At 26.9% G+C, this 17,711-nt stretch overlaps 2 protein-coding genes across 3 annotated transcripts in view; one reads left to right on the forward strand and one right to left on the reverse strand.

Moving 5' to 3' along the window:
- LOC122717476 overlaps positions 1 to 4,347 on the reverse strand; it is a 57,597-nt gene extending 53,250 nt beyond the window's left edge. Inside the window, exons 1-2 of the mRNA XM_043941571.1 lie at positions 4,249 to 4,347; positions 2,853 to 3,616 (exon numbers count right to left, since the gene is read on the reverse strand). Coding sequence (XP_043797506.1) covers positions 2,853 to 2,934 — 82 coding nt within the window. The 5' untranslated portion in view covers positions 2,935 to 3,616; positions 4,249 to 4,347. The remainder of the gene's footprint in view (positions 1 to 2,852; positions 3,617 to 4,248) is intronic.
- A 1,411-nt stretch (positions 4,348 to 5,758) lies between these two features.
- On the forward strand, positions 5,759 to 17,697 carry LOC122717478 (carboxylesterase 1C-like). 2 transcript variants are annotated; one of them, XM_043941585.1, is made up of 4 exons: positions 5,759 to 7,549; positions 9,876 to 10,149; positions 15,194 to 15,303; positions 16,353 to 17,697. In XM_043941585.1, exons 1-4 carry the CDS (start codon positions 7,394 to 7,396, stop codon positions 17,679 to 17,681), a joined length of 1,869 nt encoding a protein of 622 aa, XP_043797520.1. In that variant the 5' UTR covers positions 5,759 to 7,393; the 3' UTR covers positions 17,682 to 17,697. The 2 variants fall into 2 exon arrangements, with proteins under 2 accessions (XP_043797520.1, XP_043797521.1); XM_043941586.1 differs by lacking the exons at positions 5,759 to 7,549; positions 9,876 to 10,149 and adding an exon at positions 11,597 to 12,288.
- The last annotated feature ends 14 nt before the right edge of the window (positions 17,698 to 17,711 follow it).

A 17,711-nucleotide genomic window follows, 5' to 3' on the forward strand; every position in this document is an offset into this window, starting at 1 on the left:
TTTGAAGAAAGTAAAACTTTCTTATTTCTATTTCCCGTCGTAGAAGAGGTTAAAGAAAAGAGGTTAAAACCGTGTTTTAACTATTTAATAATCTAAGCAATTTCTTTCGATTATTTCGACGAATCGTAATCAGTTTCGGGCCTAGCCCAGTCCTATAAAAATCCAGACGGAACAAAGAGTCGGTTGCTCGATTTTTGGGTGTGCACACGACGAGAATATGCAACACATATATGCACGTGCACGCGGTACAGATCCGCGCATACACATAAGCGAATCGAGGAAAGCATCGACGCTCTCTAAGCTGCATCCGGTAGCGGTGGTTTTTTGTGCATTGCATTGCGTCGCATCCTCAAGTTCGCCACACTTGTTTCACGAGTAGCCGTCTCCTTTTCGTGACTATCGTTCGCAAAGGAATAGCAAGACGTGCTTTATTGATGCAAACGAAAATCAGAAATTTCTATGCGATGATAAATCTCACGAGGTAATCTTTTATTCTAACTTTTGTTGTATCTCTCTTCGAATGATACTAAGATCTAGAATGTTTGAAAGAAAGGGCGGGAAATTTGAATTTTTGAATTTTCTTTTCAATATTCTTTATTATGTATTGTTTCGCTCGATTTTCTATTATCAAAATTGATTTGAAATGAGTAATATTTTGTTGTTATATTTTATTTTAGGCAAAATTTTATTTTCTTTGAAATATGTGATGGAGGTAAATTAAATTTGAGATGGTGGAAATCAATTATTATCTTATTAATCTAGTTTTGATAAGATTTATAATTTTTTTTATTCTTTTTTTAAACTTAAACTAAATATCAAAATATTTGTTAAAAGTGTATAAAGTAAAGAAACGAGAGAAAAAAAGAAAAAAACAGAGCAATATTTATTTTCGCTTTTTATAAATAGAAAGTAGTAATGTTAACTATCGTTCTGTTTCTTTTGGGGAAATCCTTAATTGGTATCAATATACTTTTTTCTAATAGTTTCTCTCTTATTCCGTTTACGCTGCAATTCGCGTTATTAAATACACTAATAGCATGCGAGATAACAAATCAAAAAATGGATAAAACGAAACTACAAGTTGCTTTAAACTAATTAATATAAATAAAAAAAGAAACAAAAATCTATTATAAATTATCTGTTTCAATGGAGATTTTTTTAAGATTACTTAAAATTATATAAATTCATTTTAATGAATAAATTAGATTATACTTTAGATTTATAAATAGATTTTTAAAATAAATATAACTGAAAGATAAAAATTGATAAAAAATTTTAATTCACACAATTCATATTTTTATTTTAGTAGTTACACAAATTTTCCTTTTTCCATTTTTTAGGTAATAATAAAATAAATATATCAATTTGAAAATAGCTATTAAATTTATTGAACTAATATTTGTCATTTTTATTGATAATATCGATGTTCGCAATAGCTGTTATCAATATGAAGTACGGATTTCTGACTTGCAGTTCGAAGAAATCAATGCTTATTTTTTTTTTTCGTTTTGCAATAATTTGTAAGAATTATAATCAACAATAAATTTTACTTTTAATAAGAAAATATAATAAAAAATTAAATATTTCATATATTCGAAATATATGAATTCATTAATCATATAAATTAGTATCTTATATTTATTAGTTTTAAATTAATAAACATTTTATGAAAAAAAATTTTCATGTATCTATTTTTATATCTTATTTTTATTCTTAAAGAAATTCTAAGAACTGAATCATTTCTTCGTCTTAGCAACAAAGATATTTCTTAAGATTAAAGATAATCAAAACCTATATTAAAGTTTTAAAAAAAGTAAAAAAAAAAAGAAAAATATTATAGATAAATAACTGACGTGTTTAATCCTGAAATCAAGTAGCAAAATTTATATTTGCTATTTTTATATTAAAAGTTATTTTATTATATCTATTATATATTTTATTACATCTATTATCTCTAATATTATCTTTAATTCTAGTATTTTTAAATTTTAATGAAGATAAATTCTGAATCATATTGAATTTTTTATATTATAGAAAAAAAAATATTTCAATTTAATATAGATTGTTATTTAATATAATATCATTTTAATTAACTATTCTAAATAAATTTTACAATTTAAACTATGATTTCTCATATATTTAATTGTATTAAAATGTATTCAAGAATTAATACATTTCTTTTTCTACTTTTATATATATTCTGTATTTATGTACCATATCACGTTACCCTCATTCCGACAATGAGACGAATTATCCACTCGAAACAAGACGCGCGATTGCATTAGAGACAATAAACATGCGACGATCGTTTACAAGCGTCATGATTGGCGCTTTCTTTTCGCTACCGTTCGTGAATTATCATCGACACAAAGTGACAAAATATGTCATTTTCATCTTTATTATATGGAATTCAATTAAAATATTATGTTTGTTTAATAAAATACATGTTCTATTTGCAATATTTATTGTTTTTCTAATAATATGTACATATAACCTAATAATAACTATACACGTGTTCGTGATAAAAAACTGGCGCGAAATCAACATCGAACTACATCGTAGATATCTGAAAACTATTGTTTATTTATAATTTTAAGAAATAACATTGAAAAAAGATTTAAGAATATGATCTTTGATATTTTCTATTGTTTCATATTTCAATTCATAATCAGAAACCTCATCTATGAAATAACATCAACATAAGAATATATAAGACATATATAAGACGTCTTCACGAAGGTAAAACAAATTATATTCATGTTTACATATATAACATACATATATAATACATAACAAACTAACTCTAACTATTTAGAAACATAAAGCACAAACATTGTATCAAATTAACTTACCAAAAAAATCCTCCCAACTAACGGATCCATCCGAATCCACGGCGTTGGCAGCCGTGGTCTCCGTGTCCGCCTCGCTGCCCATCTCGTCACATCAAATCTCCTCGATTTTTCCCGCAAACAGTCACACAAAAGCGTCAAACAATTCTTTCTTGTTGTCACTGGTCCATGGAAAAAAGCAGGAAGAACAGAAGGAAGATAACACAGAATCGTCTTTACAAGTGCTATCCTGAGTGTCGATCCATTGAACATACGTCACATTTCGCGTGCGCGCGCCACCGATTTATCCGTTATACATCAATATCGCAAAAAACTAAATAATCGTAAAAAACAAATAAAACACAATTGGTTAATTAGTTAATTAAGTTCACAGAAGGAAGAGAAGAAACGACATCCCCTTAGCACGCGGTCGCGAGACAGACTGAGAGAGTGGCAGCATTCGACTCGAGCCGACCGACCGTGCCGGCAAGTCAACGAATCGGCAAACAGCCGCCACCAACCCATACACTAAACCGTTTGCTTGCTCTCTCGCGCGTTCCTCCGCTCTAGTCGCCGGCGAGTCGCTCAATGCAACGACTGTCCTCGACGGAGGCGAGCACCGTTCATGTAAATCGCCGTACGCTGGCCGGTCATTGAATTAGGACCATCGAATATGTATTTTTAACCTTTCACGGTAAACCGATGCTTGCCTGGCTTAACTGGCTGATGTTACTATTTTTTACTTTCTGTCTTTTTTCGATTTATATGTTTTTTCACGTGATACATAACTGAAATTATTGAAAAACATATTTATATTTATATGAAATTACATAGTTGATGCGTTAGGATTCGAAAGAGATGTCGCTCGCGTGGAAATTCTATGAGTTAATTGACCTGAATAATTTTAGAATAATCGTAATTGGTTATTTTGAAAGAGATAAAAAAAAATAAATAAATAAAATTTGTAAAAATATGTAATTGTATATTTGATAGAAAATCTATATTTTATGAAATCTATCTATATTTTGTTGAAATCAAATATTTCGTAATGAAAAAATAATCGCTAAATATTCTGGATAACATAATGTCATAATATAGTTATTTAATCAATTTTTTATAATTATAAATTTTTTAATATTTCATCGAAACAACCGAAATAAATAACATATCTATAACAAAAAATATTTAATCATATTTAAAAAATATAAAAAACTATAATTATATATTATTGAATATAAAAATATTCAATTATAAAAATTATTGTGCATGTATTTTTATTGATATTTTAATTGACAATATTGAAAATTATTATTATTATTAGTAATCGAATAAACTGAATATAGGATTTATAAATGTATTATAAAATATATTACATATATCAATTACATATATCAATATACATTTGTTTTACGATTATTACCTATAATCTGTATTATTTTTAAATAAATAAATATATATTATACTGAATTGCGAATATGAAAGCACACACGAAACATTCAAATAAAAGATGTATATGGACTAACAGTAATTTTCCCCCACTGAGTTTTAAGTCTATTCCCCCACTGTAGATTTTCGCCGAATGCGCATGTGCGAGAGAAATTAGAAAATTTCAACATGACGCTCGTAATTTAAAAATAGTATTATAAAGTTAAATTTAAATGCAATCTAATCACATATAATGATATTTTGTAAAATCTTTTTTTATTAATATTCTAGTATTATCAATTTATATATTTAATATTATCCAAAGTATAAAAGTTTCATTTTAAATTATTAATATATATGTTTATGAAAATAATAATAATTTTTATTAATCATTTTCTTTTAATATATTTGAATATTTGTCAGAGTTAACATATTTTTGAAAAATACATCTTCGTTACCGATTGTGCACTGAAATCTTTTTACCATAAGGGATTGATAAAAACTTCATCAATGTAACATGTGGCGCAACGATCTCAAATATGAATTAAATAATTTTTATTAAAAAAAATGAATGATAAAATTTCTTTCTATCAAAGTTAATTAAAAATAAAAAAAGAATTTTTTCTAATTTTTTCTAATTGTTTTCATGTTTCATGTTTGTTTCATGTTTTTTAAACAACGTTTAAACATAACAACATTAGATTTTAAGATCCAAAAATAAAAAATTTCCAAATTACGAATTTCAAAGTTAAAATATTTTGAATTTTTTTAAAATCAAGCATGATCGATTTTAAGCCTTTAAGTACAAGTCAATAATCTTCACTTTCTACAATTTATGGATAACTCACAAATTCTGATATCAAAGCTCAATAATATTTCTGTAGTCACATACATTGAAATTTAAAATTCGAAATTCAAATTAACAAAAACTGTAGAAATAATCAAATATTTAATAAATAATAACATCAAAAAACCTGAGAAATTTCACTTCTATAAATATTGTTAATATTGTTTAAATATAGATCCAAACTTGCAACTTGAAAACGTATATATGAATTTATTAATAGTAAATAAATTAAATAATTGTAATTTTTTTTATAAATAATTATTTTTTTAAGTTAACGAAGAATTTTAAACAAAAATCAAGTTCAAGATCACATTAGTTTCTCACAGTAACGGGAAAATTGCATCTTAATGATAGCGTGTTACCACGCTACAAAGGCGAAAGACCCTTGATATCGATTTTCAAGGACACTTAATGAATATATTCACAAAATTACTATTCATACATGTCGATTTATTTCACCAAGATGGAAAAACGCAATATATAAAAACAGAAATATCTCATTTTATTTTAAAAAATTTTTTAAATAATTAGAAAAATAATCAGAAAAAAGTTTATTAAATTAAAAAATTAAAATCCGATAAATATATCAATAGTTTGATTAGTTTGATTATTTTACCTGATAATATAATAATTATTATAACAAAATACAATATAGAGAATAAAAAAAATAAAAAGATAAAAAAGATATATGATATATATGAAATTGATAGAAAAGATAAATACACGGATACGTAATTTAAAAAACTTAAGATATCGAAAATCATACAACATTATAGAGGATTAATATTATTAATTTAATAATAAATTTTAGGTCACATTCGATAGTCTATTCTTTCCATACCTTTGACTCGGTTGCAACCCTAAATTCATCGGTTTAATTGGATGCCATCAATTCAAACTATAATATCACCTTTCACCTATATTAGATGCGCATATTACTTAATGCCCTCGCTCATTATCTCTTCGTTCCTTTGATTTTTCCAGTCACGCTAACAGCCATCTTTTCGATCATACTTTATCCATATTTTTTCTATTCTTCATCTTCTTTCCTTTCTCTTATCCATTTTAACAATCTGTGTCTGAAAATAACGATTCTATTCTTGAAGTTTCACTTAAGAAAATTAAAGAATATTGGAAATCCTCGTTTTTATATATTACAAATCGAATCGAAGTTAAATGAACATGGCATGATTCAGCGATAAAGGTTTTATGAAAATTGTTATGTTCTTTCTCCTTTCATTCAACATATCGTTGATTTTTATGCTTTTTTGATTATAATAAACATTTCGCACATTCTTGCGTATAAATAAATTTTACATAGTTTTATAAGATTTGATTTGATTTTTTTTTTTATTAAAGAATTATGAATATAAAAATTAATATTTTAAGTTAATATTTCATGCAGCTCTTGCATGTTTAAGCATTGACATTAATATGTAAATATTATCACGTAAAACATTAATAAACATGAAATATATTTTCCAATATGGGCTAACTTAATTGAATTTCTCCGAAAGACATTATCGGTATGATTATCTTTGTAAAAATACACGAAAAGTAACGAAAAAATATTATTTATCGTATTCAATTTCTTAAATTCTGTTTCAAAATTCAACACACTAATTTATCTATTCCGTTCTTTTAAAACTTTAAAAATAAACCAATGAAATTAAATTTGCATATGCTACTGCTACATACTAATTTAACGCTCAATCTAGAAATAAACAGAATCAATTTCTGTTCGTGATAATCTATTCCTAAATTATCTCAGTCTATTCCAAATCAACATCCAATCTATTCAATAGAACTATAAAGTACACAAATCTATTTTTACCGCCTAACATGATTATCCAAGGAGTTAATTCGATTAATTTTAGATTATGACTACCAATTATTAATTCAGACTACAATACGAATACAAATTAAAATATTAGCTTTTTGAATAACATTTATCGTATCCACAAATGTTAATTCTTTTATAACTCAAAAGATAAATCTAAACAAATCTAATTCACATACATCTAATTCTATATTCCCCTAAATTCGAATCCTTTCTACAAACATAGAACATGGAACACCCCAAACACCAAATGTTCTAACAATAAGGGGGTGAACCCATGGCTAACACGCGACTTTGAACGACGCAAGAAAGCCGCAAGTGAAAGAGCGCAGGTCTCGAGGCTGAGGAGGAGAAACTGGCCGCGGGTGGTCGAATGAAGTCACGCAAGGGTTGAACTGAGACCCCAGAGTAAAGCCGCCGATTGTTTCCGTGGCAAATCAGTCAGTCTGCAGAATGAGGTGTCCCGCGTGGCTGTTTTTCGCGTTGTTCCCGCGATTTTTCGCCGTGTTACCGGTCACCAATTCTCAGAGGACCCACGCAAGACAGGGATTGGGCCGTGAACAACCTGTGGTCGAGATCTCCGAGCAAGGAACAGTCGTTGGCAAGGAGGTGCGACGATTTTATTCTGATCTAGACTCCGTATATGTGATTTTCTTCCTCGTTCTTCCTGTAACAGATACATTGTATTAACAACTAGAAAGTGATTCACGCATAAATCTGGTTGAAATCTTTAAATGGTAGATTCGTGACAATCGCCAATCAGAAAGCTATTGCTGCGTGTTTAACATGCGTCATTGAAATTTTGTAATAATTCAAGTTGTCTATGTTTCTAATAATATAGGACAAGCATGCGATTTCTCCATTGTAAATACAAAACTATCAAATTGCATATTATGTTTCTCTTTTTTTTTTTTTTTTTGGAAGTATTTGTTTTGTTGTTTTTATAAAATAATTTAAATAAGAGGATTTAATAATATGTTAAGTTGATAAAATAGTGATATCTTTTTTATACGAATTCTTCCTTCGTGCGAAAGATTCAATTGTCAATTTTTATTATTCGCGAGCGAGCAGGAAATTATCATACATACGTATTTCCCTGTGTGATTCAATGCATTGAATTAAATAAATCTGAAATGTTTACCGAATCAAACTTGTATATGTCAAGTTTTATTTGTAAAAATAAATAATTTAAGTTGACGTGTTTCGAGAATTGTTAGGAAATCAAATGGAAAGTTTTATTGCGAAGATATTGGGCGATTCTTTCGGAAAGAATGACAAAGCTTGACTTATTATTTTAATCGAAAGAAATTTTAAAAATCATTATACTTGATTAATGCATATAAAATATTTTTATAAATTTGAGACTAATTAAAGACAAAATATTATAATCTTTTTAAAATCAAAAATCTCGGTGGATTTTATTTTAGGATTTTATGATAATTTATTTTCCTAGTATTTAAAAATTTTAAAAATCTCTAAAGCATTCTTAAATTTTTATCTGAAAAATCTTCTATAATAAATTCTGATAAATACAGTTTAATAATCTGATAAACAGTTTATATTACTACATTTCTGCCTTTTTTAATAACATCATTTTTGCATAACAAACGAGCTCCATATGACAGAAATTCTATATCACTGTGCTATATAGAAACGTTAAAGTGAAAAATCTGCATTTGAATAAGTATTTGACATTTTAACTGCATGAGAAACAATAACATGCGAGCACTGTAAGTTTCAATTGTTCCAACTAAATATATGCAGATAATATGCACAATGAATACTAATTTTTAACATTTATAAATTTTAATATTACACTATTTTTTACCTTTTCCTTTTTCATTTTTCACGAATTGCGAAATTCGTGCAATTATGAAATCTCAGGAAAATAGAAGAAAAAGTTTCTTGAACTTATGATATTTTAATCTCATGCAATCACATATTCCTTTCTTTCTAAAAAATCATTACTTTTTACGAGCAATTATATATACCAATTAGTTTTTTTTTTTAATTCTGTATTAAATTTACATTTATTTTTTAAATAGAATATTTTATAAATAATTTTATTTTTTTAATATCTTTTAATTAGTAAATATATTTGGATTAATTAAATATATCTCTTATTATACAATATAATCAACTATATTCGACAATTATATTCGATTTACTAGAAATAATCAATTAGATTAGATTAGCACTTGTTTTGCATATAATTATTTTATTAATTCAAATTATTTATTTATCAATTCAAAAAAAAATCATTCTAATTAATAGAATTACAATTGATATATACATTTTTCAAAAGTAAAATATAATGTATAAAAAAATACAAAAAAAAATTAACTTATATTAAAGTAACGACTATAGTATCGTGACTATAAACTTAAGATATATTCGTAAATAAAATTTGAAGTTAAGTTAAGAATTTTCCATAAAAATATCAATCTTTGCAATTTTATTTTATGCGATAAGAAATCGCAATAGCTTCGATAAAAATCACAAGTTACGTGAACTATGAGTAATGTAATTTTGATTACCTTTAAAAAATGAATCCACGTATTGTGCTCGAACCTGATGTTAAGTTTAAGTAATTTGAAGTTTTGATTGCAGACTAGGCAGTATTATTTTTCACTACATATGGAAGAATAATTTGTCACATGTAAATTTATGTTTCGTCAAGAAATATTCAGTTTTTTAAAAATCATAATATCAGTAATTAATGTAAAATAACGTGAATTATTTCTTTTTATATTCTTAAAATAGTTATTTGACAAAAGTTTGAACCTAATATCATTTTCTTCATAAACAAATTTTTATTTGACGACTGCTCTAATTTTTGACATTTAAAAAATTCTCTTTTTAAAAATATAGAAATAATAAACTTAATTTTTTTTTTCAAAACAAATTAAAAACTATTTCTTCGTTTATATTGCAGGTATTTTTAAGTGTTACTCAAAAGGTGATACAATATTTAGGAATACCTTATGCCCAGCCACCGTTAGGAAAATTACGTTTCACTATTCCTGTTACCGAACCGCTTCCATCATGGAGCGGTATACGAAATGCAACACAATTTGCATCATCTTGCCACCAAATGACAAATCGTTTGAAGCTCCATGAAAAACTTTATAAAAGATTGTTACCACTTGATCAACTTGATCCTGGAGTTAGCGAAGATTGTCTGTATTTGAACATCTACACTCCTGATGGTAAGTGAAATTACCAATAGTTTCTATAAAGTTACTATCTAGTAATCTAGTAATTTAGTTACTATGAAGTTTTTCGGAAATAAAATAACTTTTTCTTAAAAATAATAAAATTAATATAAAAATAAAATATAATATAAATCAAATAAAATAAAATAAAATAAAAATCACAAATCAAAATTTATAATTTAATTATTTTTAAAAAAATATTCTTATAAAAATCACTATATCTTTACTTATTTGCAATCTCTAATCTTAATTTAATTTCCAATAAAAACTATTTTATTTAAAATTTCTTACTATCATTAATCATTTCCAATTATTTGTTTTAATAATCAATTTCAATTAAAAAAAATTTGATTTATGCTTCTTAAATAATTTCAATATTATAAACTATATAAAAGTTTCCATAATTTTTTAACATGTTTAACAAACTGAAAGACAATCAATTTGCTTCACTTTTCATTTCAAACAATCAGTACTTACAATCTTCATTAACTAGCAACATAACATCATTAACTAAAAAGCAAATCATGTTCATCATTTTGTTCAACTCAAAGTTGCGCGTAATCATAATACATAGTGTTATTAATATAAACAAAATCTGAGATTTTTGATACTCGACACGTGATCGTTTTTTCTTGTGCGAACAACACACAATAACAATAATCATCTACATCAATTTATTTCTTAATCTATCGATATATTGTACAAAAAGATGGTGTGACTTGATGAATGTTTCGTGTCGAAGAAAAACTTGTGATTAGAACGTTATCAAGAATTGAAGAAAATTATTTCTATTTTTTTATCAAGTTCGTGGAAAATTAATAACATTGTATGTATACATAATTTACTTTATAACAAGCTGAATTGTCGAAATTGAACTAATACAAGTTATCTTACGTTTGAGGTTATTTAATAATTAATTATAACATTTTTAATTAAAAGATTAAATGTTTCTTATTTAAAAAATAATTCTTATTTAAAAAAAATAAAAGAATTTATTAGTATTATAGAATTCTTATAAATATTTTAGACTCCAGTTATAGCCTAATTAAAATCAACAAATATTCAAATCTATCAAGTTAAAAATTTTATTTCATCTATCTTTCTAATTTGTTCAGAAAATATATTCTTGCTTTCTGCAATATTTTGACGCAATAATATTATATTTTAACTATAATTTTTGTTTGTGTATTATATATTTTATTACATTTTATTACATTGTATTTTGAATATTTTATGCAAAAAACTTATCGTGACTTATCGAACAGTTTCCCGTTTCAATTTCTCAATTGACAATAAATATAACGAACTGCGTGTCGACAATATGTAAATCTCGTAGTTCTTGGATGTCGGTTAAGGACTAGGCTAATAGCGGTATTACAAGCATCATTTTCAGCTAATTTCGAATGTCATATTTATTATGGTATTCCTAAATCGCAAAGTCAAACTTTCAAAAGTCGCGATCTGTAACCTAACCTCTTTCAAAATAATATGACATTATTCATCAAAAATATATTCTTTTTTAAAAAACTTTTAACATTTCCGTTTATATTTATTTATGTTTACATTTTATGTCTTATTCTTTTCAAACTTTAAATTTTTACAGTATAAAAGTAAATAATATAAGTGGAAATTGAATTTTTATTTTATTAATAGTACTTACTTGGGATAGATTACGATCTAAGTGACATATATTATATATATATTTCTGACACGATATTTACACGATATTTTGACGAATTATATTTCGACAATCATTATCGAAATTAAGTGTAATATAGAATAAGTATCAGGCTAGAAAATTTGAACACTATAATTTCGTGTAGTTTAAGGAAATCCTTGATAAAGTTTGTTTCTAAGATTATCATTTTGATATTTTTATAAATATGAGTCGAGGACGTGGATATGATTTTTTTTATTAATATAGTTTCGTTATGAAATTTTCATGAAGCATAGAAAAAAAAGTGAAGATTGTAACTATAAGAAACTGATAAAGATACGAAGAATTTTATTTGAATAATAGATGATATATATAATAGTAGATGATATATATAGTAGGTGTAGAAAATAAAAATTATAAAATTGCTTATGAAGATTTGTTAACGAGAAGGAAATACATATATGGAAGTATAAAATGTATGTAAATCATATCGATCAATCATATAGGACAAGTTTATGATAGTACTTATTGCCAATAGAAGGGTCAATTTACGAAATATTTCATTCTTTCCATCTACAAAATGAAAAGGTTAGGACATACTACGTCATATGTAGATTCCTCAATTTGATTATTCAAAAATTCTAACAAATAGACAGTAATTTAGAAAGTAATTTTAGGTTATACAAAATCTTTATAATTGTACATTATATAAATTTAGAAAAATAATTTTAGGTTTATATAATGTGTAAATTAACATAAATTCAAAATATAAAATTAAATTTTATATAATAATTATTATCGAGATAAACTTATTTATGTATTTCTTTATAACAGAAGAAATTTATATCTAAAATCCGAAATTTTTTAATGTAATTTCTATGTTATAAAATATTATATAGAATGATTTAAGTAATAAATCTTAATAATATATATGTTTTCTTATAGAATTTCAGTTACAAACTATCAATCAATGCAATTCAAATCAATTTGTGGTTTTTCATAATATCCAAAATAATGATAATTTTAGATTATTTTCTACAAAATTTAATTTGTAATGATTTTACTTACTTTTTCTGGATTTATATTAGCTACTTCTTAAAATAATACTTTACTTCTTAAAATAAAAAAATATATTATAATTTTCGAGTCACCTTATAAAATTTCTAAGAAAAAATAAACACGTAGAAGAAATATACTCACGTATATATAGTAGATTCAAAAAAAAAGAAAATTGGATAGGGGACAACCGGTAAATCGGGAAATCGTGTCGATTCCGCAAAGCTAACTCCGGTCGATATAGAAACAAGGAACAAGAGTAACAGTAACTGGCGCACGTCGTAGCACGCGATCTTTTAGAATTGGTCGAGATGTTAAGATACTGTTGAGGCCGGTCACGAAACCATCTCCGTCATTCTGTGTCCTAACCCTTCTACCATCATTGTAATCAAATCTTCCAAATCGGTAATTTTTTTTTTTTAATTTTTTTTCAATTACCAAGATTTTATATGAATTTGTTAAATAAATTAATTTGTTATGAACTTTTAAACAATTTAGATGATACTTGAAAATCTTAAATCATATTTAGATATTTAATTAAACTTTATAGATAAAATGTTGAATAAATATCTTTAAAATTGAGTTATATGATGTGCATGAATTGTCTTTATTTTTAAACTTTATATTGTGTATTAGAACGTTTTATATTTTTTTTTAAATTTAAGGATATAGATTTATGTTTAGAAAATATATAATTAAACTATTTAAGTATTTTTATTTTTCAACAATTATACCATTTCTGATTACAGTATCTTTTGTTTTACATCCTTCTCTTTCTTATTTCATTTATCTCATCTTTCACTTCAACTTACCTGAACAATTAACGTCTAATTTTTAAACAATTATTTAAAAACATTTACATAATCATTTCCAAACAAACATGCAAATATTTTCCATAAATCCTGCTGAAATCTCACTATTCTCTTACATCTGTAATTTATTTTCTTAAATCATTAAATTTCAAAATCATTCTTATAAAATATCTTCTCCTGACCTATGTAATCGAAAGTTAAAACCTATAATTAATAATCAATTCTTTCGTTCAAACAACTAATCCGACTTGTAGACTTTTGTTAGAAAAAGATTCGTGCCATGTGCAATCGCGATAAGCGTCTAATGAATCGTTGTGGCAAAGTTGTATCCCGAAGAAAGGTTATTCTTGGACAATTCAGACACCATCATAGGGAGCACGATAACGAAGACCAAGCCAAACTTCTGAACTTCGTCTACTTATACTTATCGTATCATCTAAAGTTTTATCCTACCGAGCAATGGCCTGAATTTTCCTCGACCTTGGCACGCTTCAAAAACCGACCACACGCCACATGTTATACAGCTCGTTGGAAGAAATCACCGAAATTAATTATTCAAACGATAACCAGATGGGCTTCGTAGCTTACAACTGATACTACTTCATGAAAGCTTTTCAGCTTTTAATGTTATATATATATATAATTATTGAATGCATCATAATTAATATTTTGCCAATATAAATTTTTTTTAACTTGAATTGTTAATTTAATACATTGATTTTGGGATTCTAATTTTCTGTTGTATGATGTTGATATTAATAATTATATAAGTAAAGAGAATTAATTATAATATTAGATAAGTTCTTTAGAAATTTGTTCTTTAAATATTTTATGAAATTCTTTAATATTTCTCAAGTTTTTATTAATGATTTCAATAGAGATTTTTAATATAGTCAATCATATTTTTGAATTATTATTATATTTAACTTATATATATTTAACTTATTCTATTATTGTCCAATTTCTTATATCTTTTAAATATAAACTTCTATTCTACAATAATTATAATTTTATTTCTTATTTTAAATATTAATAATCTTCATTACTTTCTAAAAATTTGGTCATTGTAATGATTGTAACCATTTACAATAGATCATTGCTGGAAGAATGCTGGATGATATGCAAATTTTGTCACGATCGATTCTCCAGTTTGACCGAAAATGAGAATGCATACTTGTGATCACGCACGCGTTTTTCAACATCTTCAGAATTTTGTGAATGTTGTCTCGTTAATTCCTCAGAAATGTCATTAAATTTTTAACAACTATTTTTTTTCTCCCACTTTGTTAATTGCTTTTTGAAACAATAAATAATAAAAGAATTTTATAAAATCATAATAAATAACTATGGTTTACAATTAACAAGTAATAAAATGGGAAACGCATTAAGTCTTTTTAATTTTAAATTATACAGAAGTTTGGAAATGTAAATCGTTATCATTCAATATTATTTAAATAAGTAAATCGCATTGTATTGTAAATATTTTATATTATATAGATTTTGATTCCTATAGGTAACAGACCAGACGATGGATGGCCTGTTATGGTGTGGTTTCATGGTGGTGATTTTAACACTGGCACTCCAGCTATATGGGATGCATCATTTTTCGTTAACAAACATAAAGTAAGTTACTTAAGTTACATATTAGATTCTAAAAAGTTTTTAAAATTATAATTTTCACTTATTATATAACTCTATTCCAAAAATGATCAAAAATATAACAAACAGTTATAAAATTACATATTTTTAATTATCTAGAATAAAAATCTAAATTCAAATTAATTTATAGTAAAAAGGAAATGTGATTTTTTTACATTTTGCAAATATTATTAACAAGCTAGATTTTATTATTTTTACATTGGAAAGACGTTTTATGATTAGCAAATGATGTTTTGACCTTATATTCTGTACATAAAGAAAAAAAATTTCAAATTGCGAATCAATCAGAGCTAACGATGAAAATCGACAGAAAATCGAAGGAAATTAGGATGTTTCTTGCGTGCTTTAGCTAATCCAAAGTAAATTTAAGCTTTGGAATCGCACAGAGAACGGTCCATCTATGATGCATACCTTAGGTAACGCTGATAAATGTTAATTCAGGAACAACAGCCACGAAAACATTAACGTTGAATTCATTGTTGAGGGAACACGTTTAACGATTCTTAAAAATTGTTATAGAAACATACAACGATATATTATACAGTAATACAAGAGACCTCATAATCTAACTATATTATAAGAACATATCTAACACTACTAATTCATTTATAGTCTTACAAAGCAATGTAAAAACGACGTTATAATAGAAAATCTTATATAGATAATATTAATAATCTACCTTATAAACATCTTCCTATCTAACATATTGTTTAAAGCAGAATGGATCATATAGATTAACTCGTAACTTAACATTCACACGTTCCTAATCTCTCAAAGCTCCTTTTTCTTCAAATATCTGATCTACAGAAAGTTGAAAAAAAGAAAAAATTGATTCAGAAAATATAAACCGCAATTTTTCGCAGTTAAAGATCCTAACCCCTCTAAGAAGGAACATGTAACTTCGAAAATTCTTAACCTATCCATTAACAATATTGCCTCTCGCTCATCTTCTCAAAAAAACTCTTTGTAATCTCTAATTCTAACACGCTAACGATTTAATTGATCTTTTTCAGATCATGGTGGTCACGGTGGCTTATCGTCTCAATATCCTTGGCTTCTTCACAACCACGGACGCAGAGGCTCCAGGTAATTATGGCATGTTCGATCAAATAGCAGCACTGGACTGGATTCAGAAGAAGATCAAGAATTTTGGTGGTTCTCCGTCCAATGTGATAATATATGGCCATAGTTCGGGTGCCATAAGTGTAGGTTTGCACCTGGTTAGTCCTCTGAGCAGAGGTAAATTCTCCAAAGCCATTGCCATGAGCGGAGACGCAGTAAGCTCTGTGGGTTTACCACAAACGGAATTACCGGTGGTTGATATCATCGCCGAAAAATTTGGTTGTTATCGACAACCCACATCAGCCTTGATGGAGTGTCTTCGTCGAGTAGATGTAAACATCCTGGTCCGTGAATCCTCAGACATAGAAACGTGGGGTCCTATTGTTGATTATACAACTAATAACTCCACAGAACCGTTTCTATCTATGCATCCAAGAGATGCATTAGACAGTGGCACTTTGAATTCTGTTCCTCTACTCGTTGGTTATACGAATAATGAACAGGCATTGGCTTACATAGAGTCCCTAAGCAAGGAGAACGTAGATGGTAAACTTTCGTTTAACAAGTTCGAGATGCTAATCACTGACGAATTTGTATCATTGGTCCAGAGCCCGGAAGACAATAGTACCTGCGACCTGAAGCCAGAAATGGTCGCCGAGGCGGTATTATTTTTTTATAAACCTCATCCACCGAGCAAGGATCAAGGTGTGCTTCGGGATAGATATTTGGACTTGCAAACGGAGAAAAATTTTGCAGCTGGGCTTACTCTGTTAGCTGATAAAGTATCCAAGGAGAAGCTGGCATTCGTTTATAGATTTGACTATAGGCCCAAGACACAATTTATCATTAAAGATGTGCCTGAATGGGCTGGCGTTCCCCACATGTTTGAGCTACCATTTGTCTGGGGACTTCCCCTATTAGTTAACAGCCCTGTTCAGTGGAACTTCGCTGACAAAAAAATGGCTGACGTGATGATGACGATGTTGGCTAGTTTTGCTAGGGTTGGTAATCCATCCCTGAGTAATGTTAAATGGGAATCATACACTGAGGAAGAGCCTGGGATCTTGATTATCGATAGAAACATCGATATGAGCAATTCCAACGCAATTGATTACAAAGCACTGGCTTTCTGGAACGAATATTATCCGATGGTTCTTGAAGAGGCAAGGAATAATTGTTGTAATATAACCAGCCAATCTATTGCATTGAGGAAAGCTTCTTATGAGATTATTTTGAGTAGTTTTGTTCTTGTCATAATGTTTTGGTACATAGAATTATAATTAATGGTATAAATTATTCTATTTTCCTTC

This window comes from Apis laboriosa, unplaced genomic scaffold (genome assembly GCF_014066325.1).
Source record: "Apis laboriosa isolate Shangri-la unplaced genomic scaffold, ASM1406632v1 scaffold5213_cov150, whole genome shotgun sequence".
Classification (NCBI taxonomy): Eukaryota; Metazoa; Arthropoda; class Insecta; order Hymenoptera; family Apidae; genus Apis; species Apis laboriosa.

Excerpts from the sequence above, each read along its gene's own strand:
- LOC122717478 (XM_043941585.1), top strand. The coding sequence starts at position 7,394 with ATGAGGTGTCCCGCGTGGCTGTTTTTCGCGTTGTTCCCGCGATTTTTC. Across the intron at positions 7,550-9,875 it reads GAACAGTCGTTGGCAAGGAG|GTATTTTTAAGTGTTACTCA; the intron begins GTGCGACGATTT and ends TTTATATTGCAG. Across the intron at positions 15,304-16,352 it reads TTTTCGTTAACAAACATAAA|ATCATGGTGGTCACGGTGGC; the intron begins GTAAGTTACTTA and ends GATCTTTTTCAG.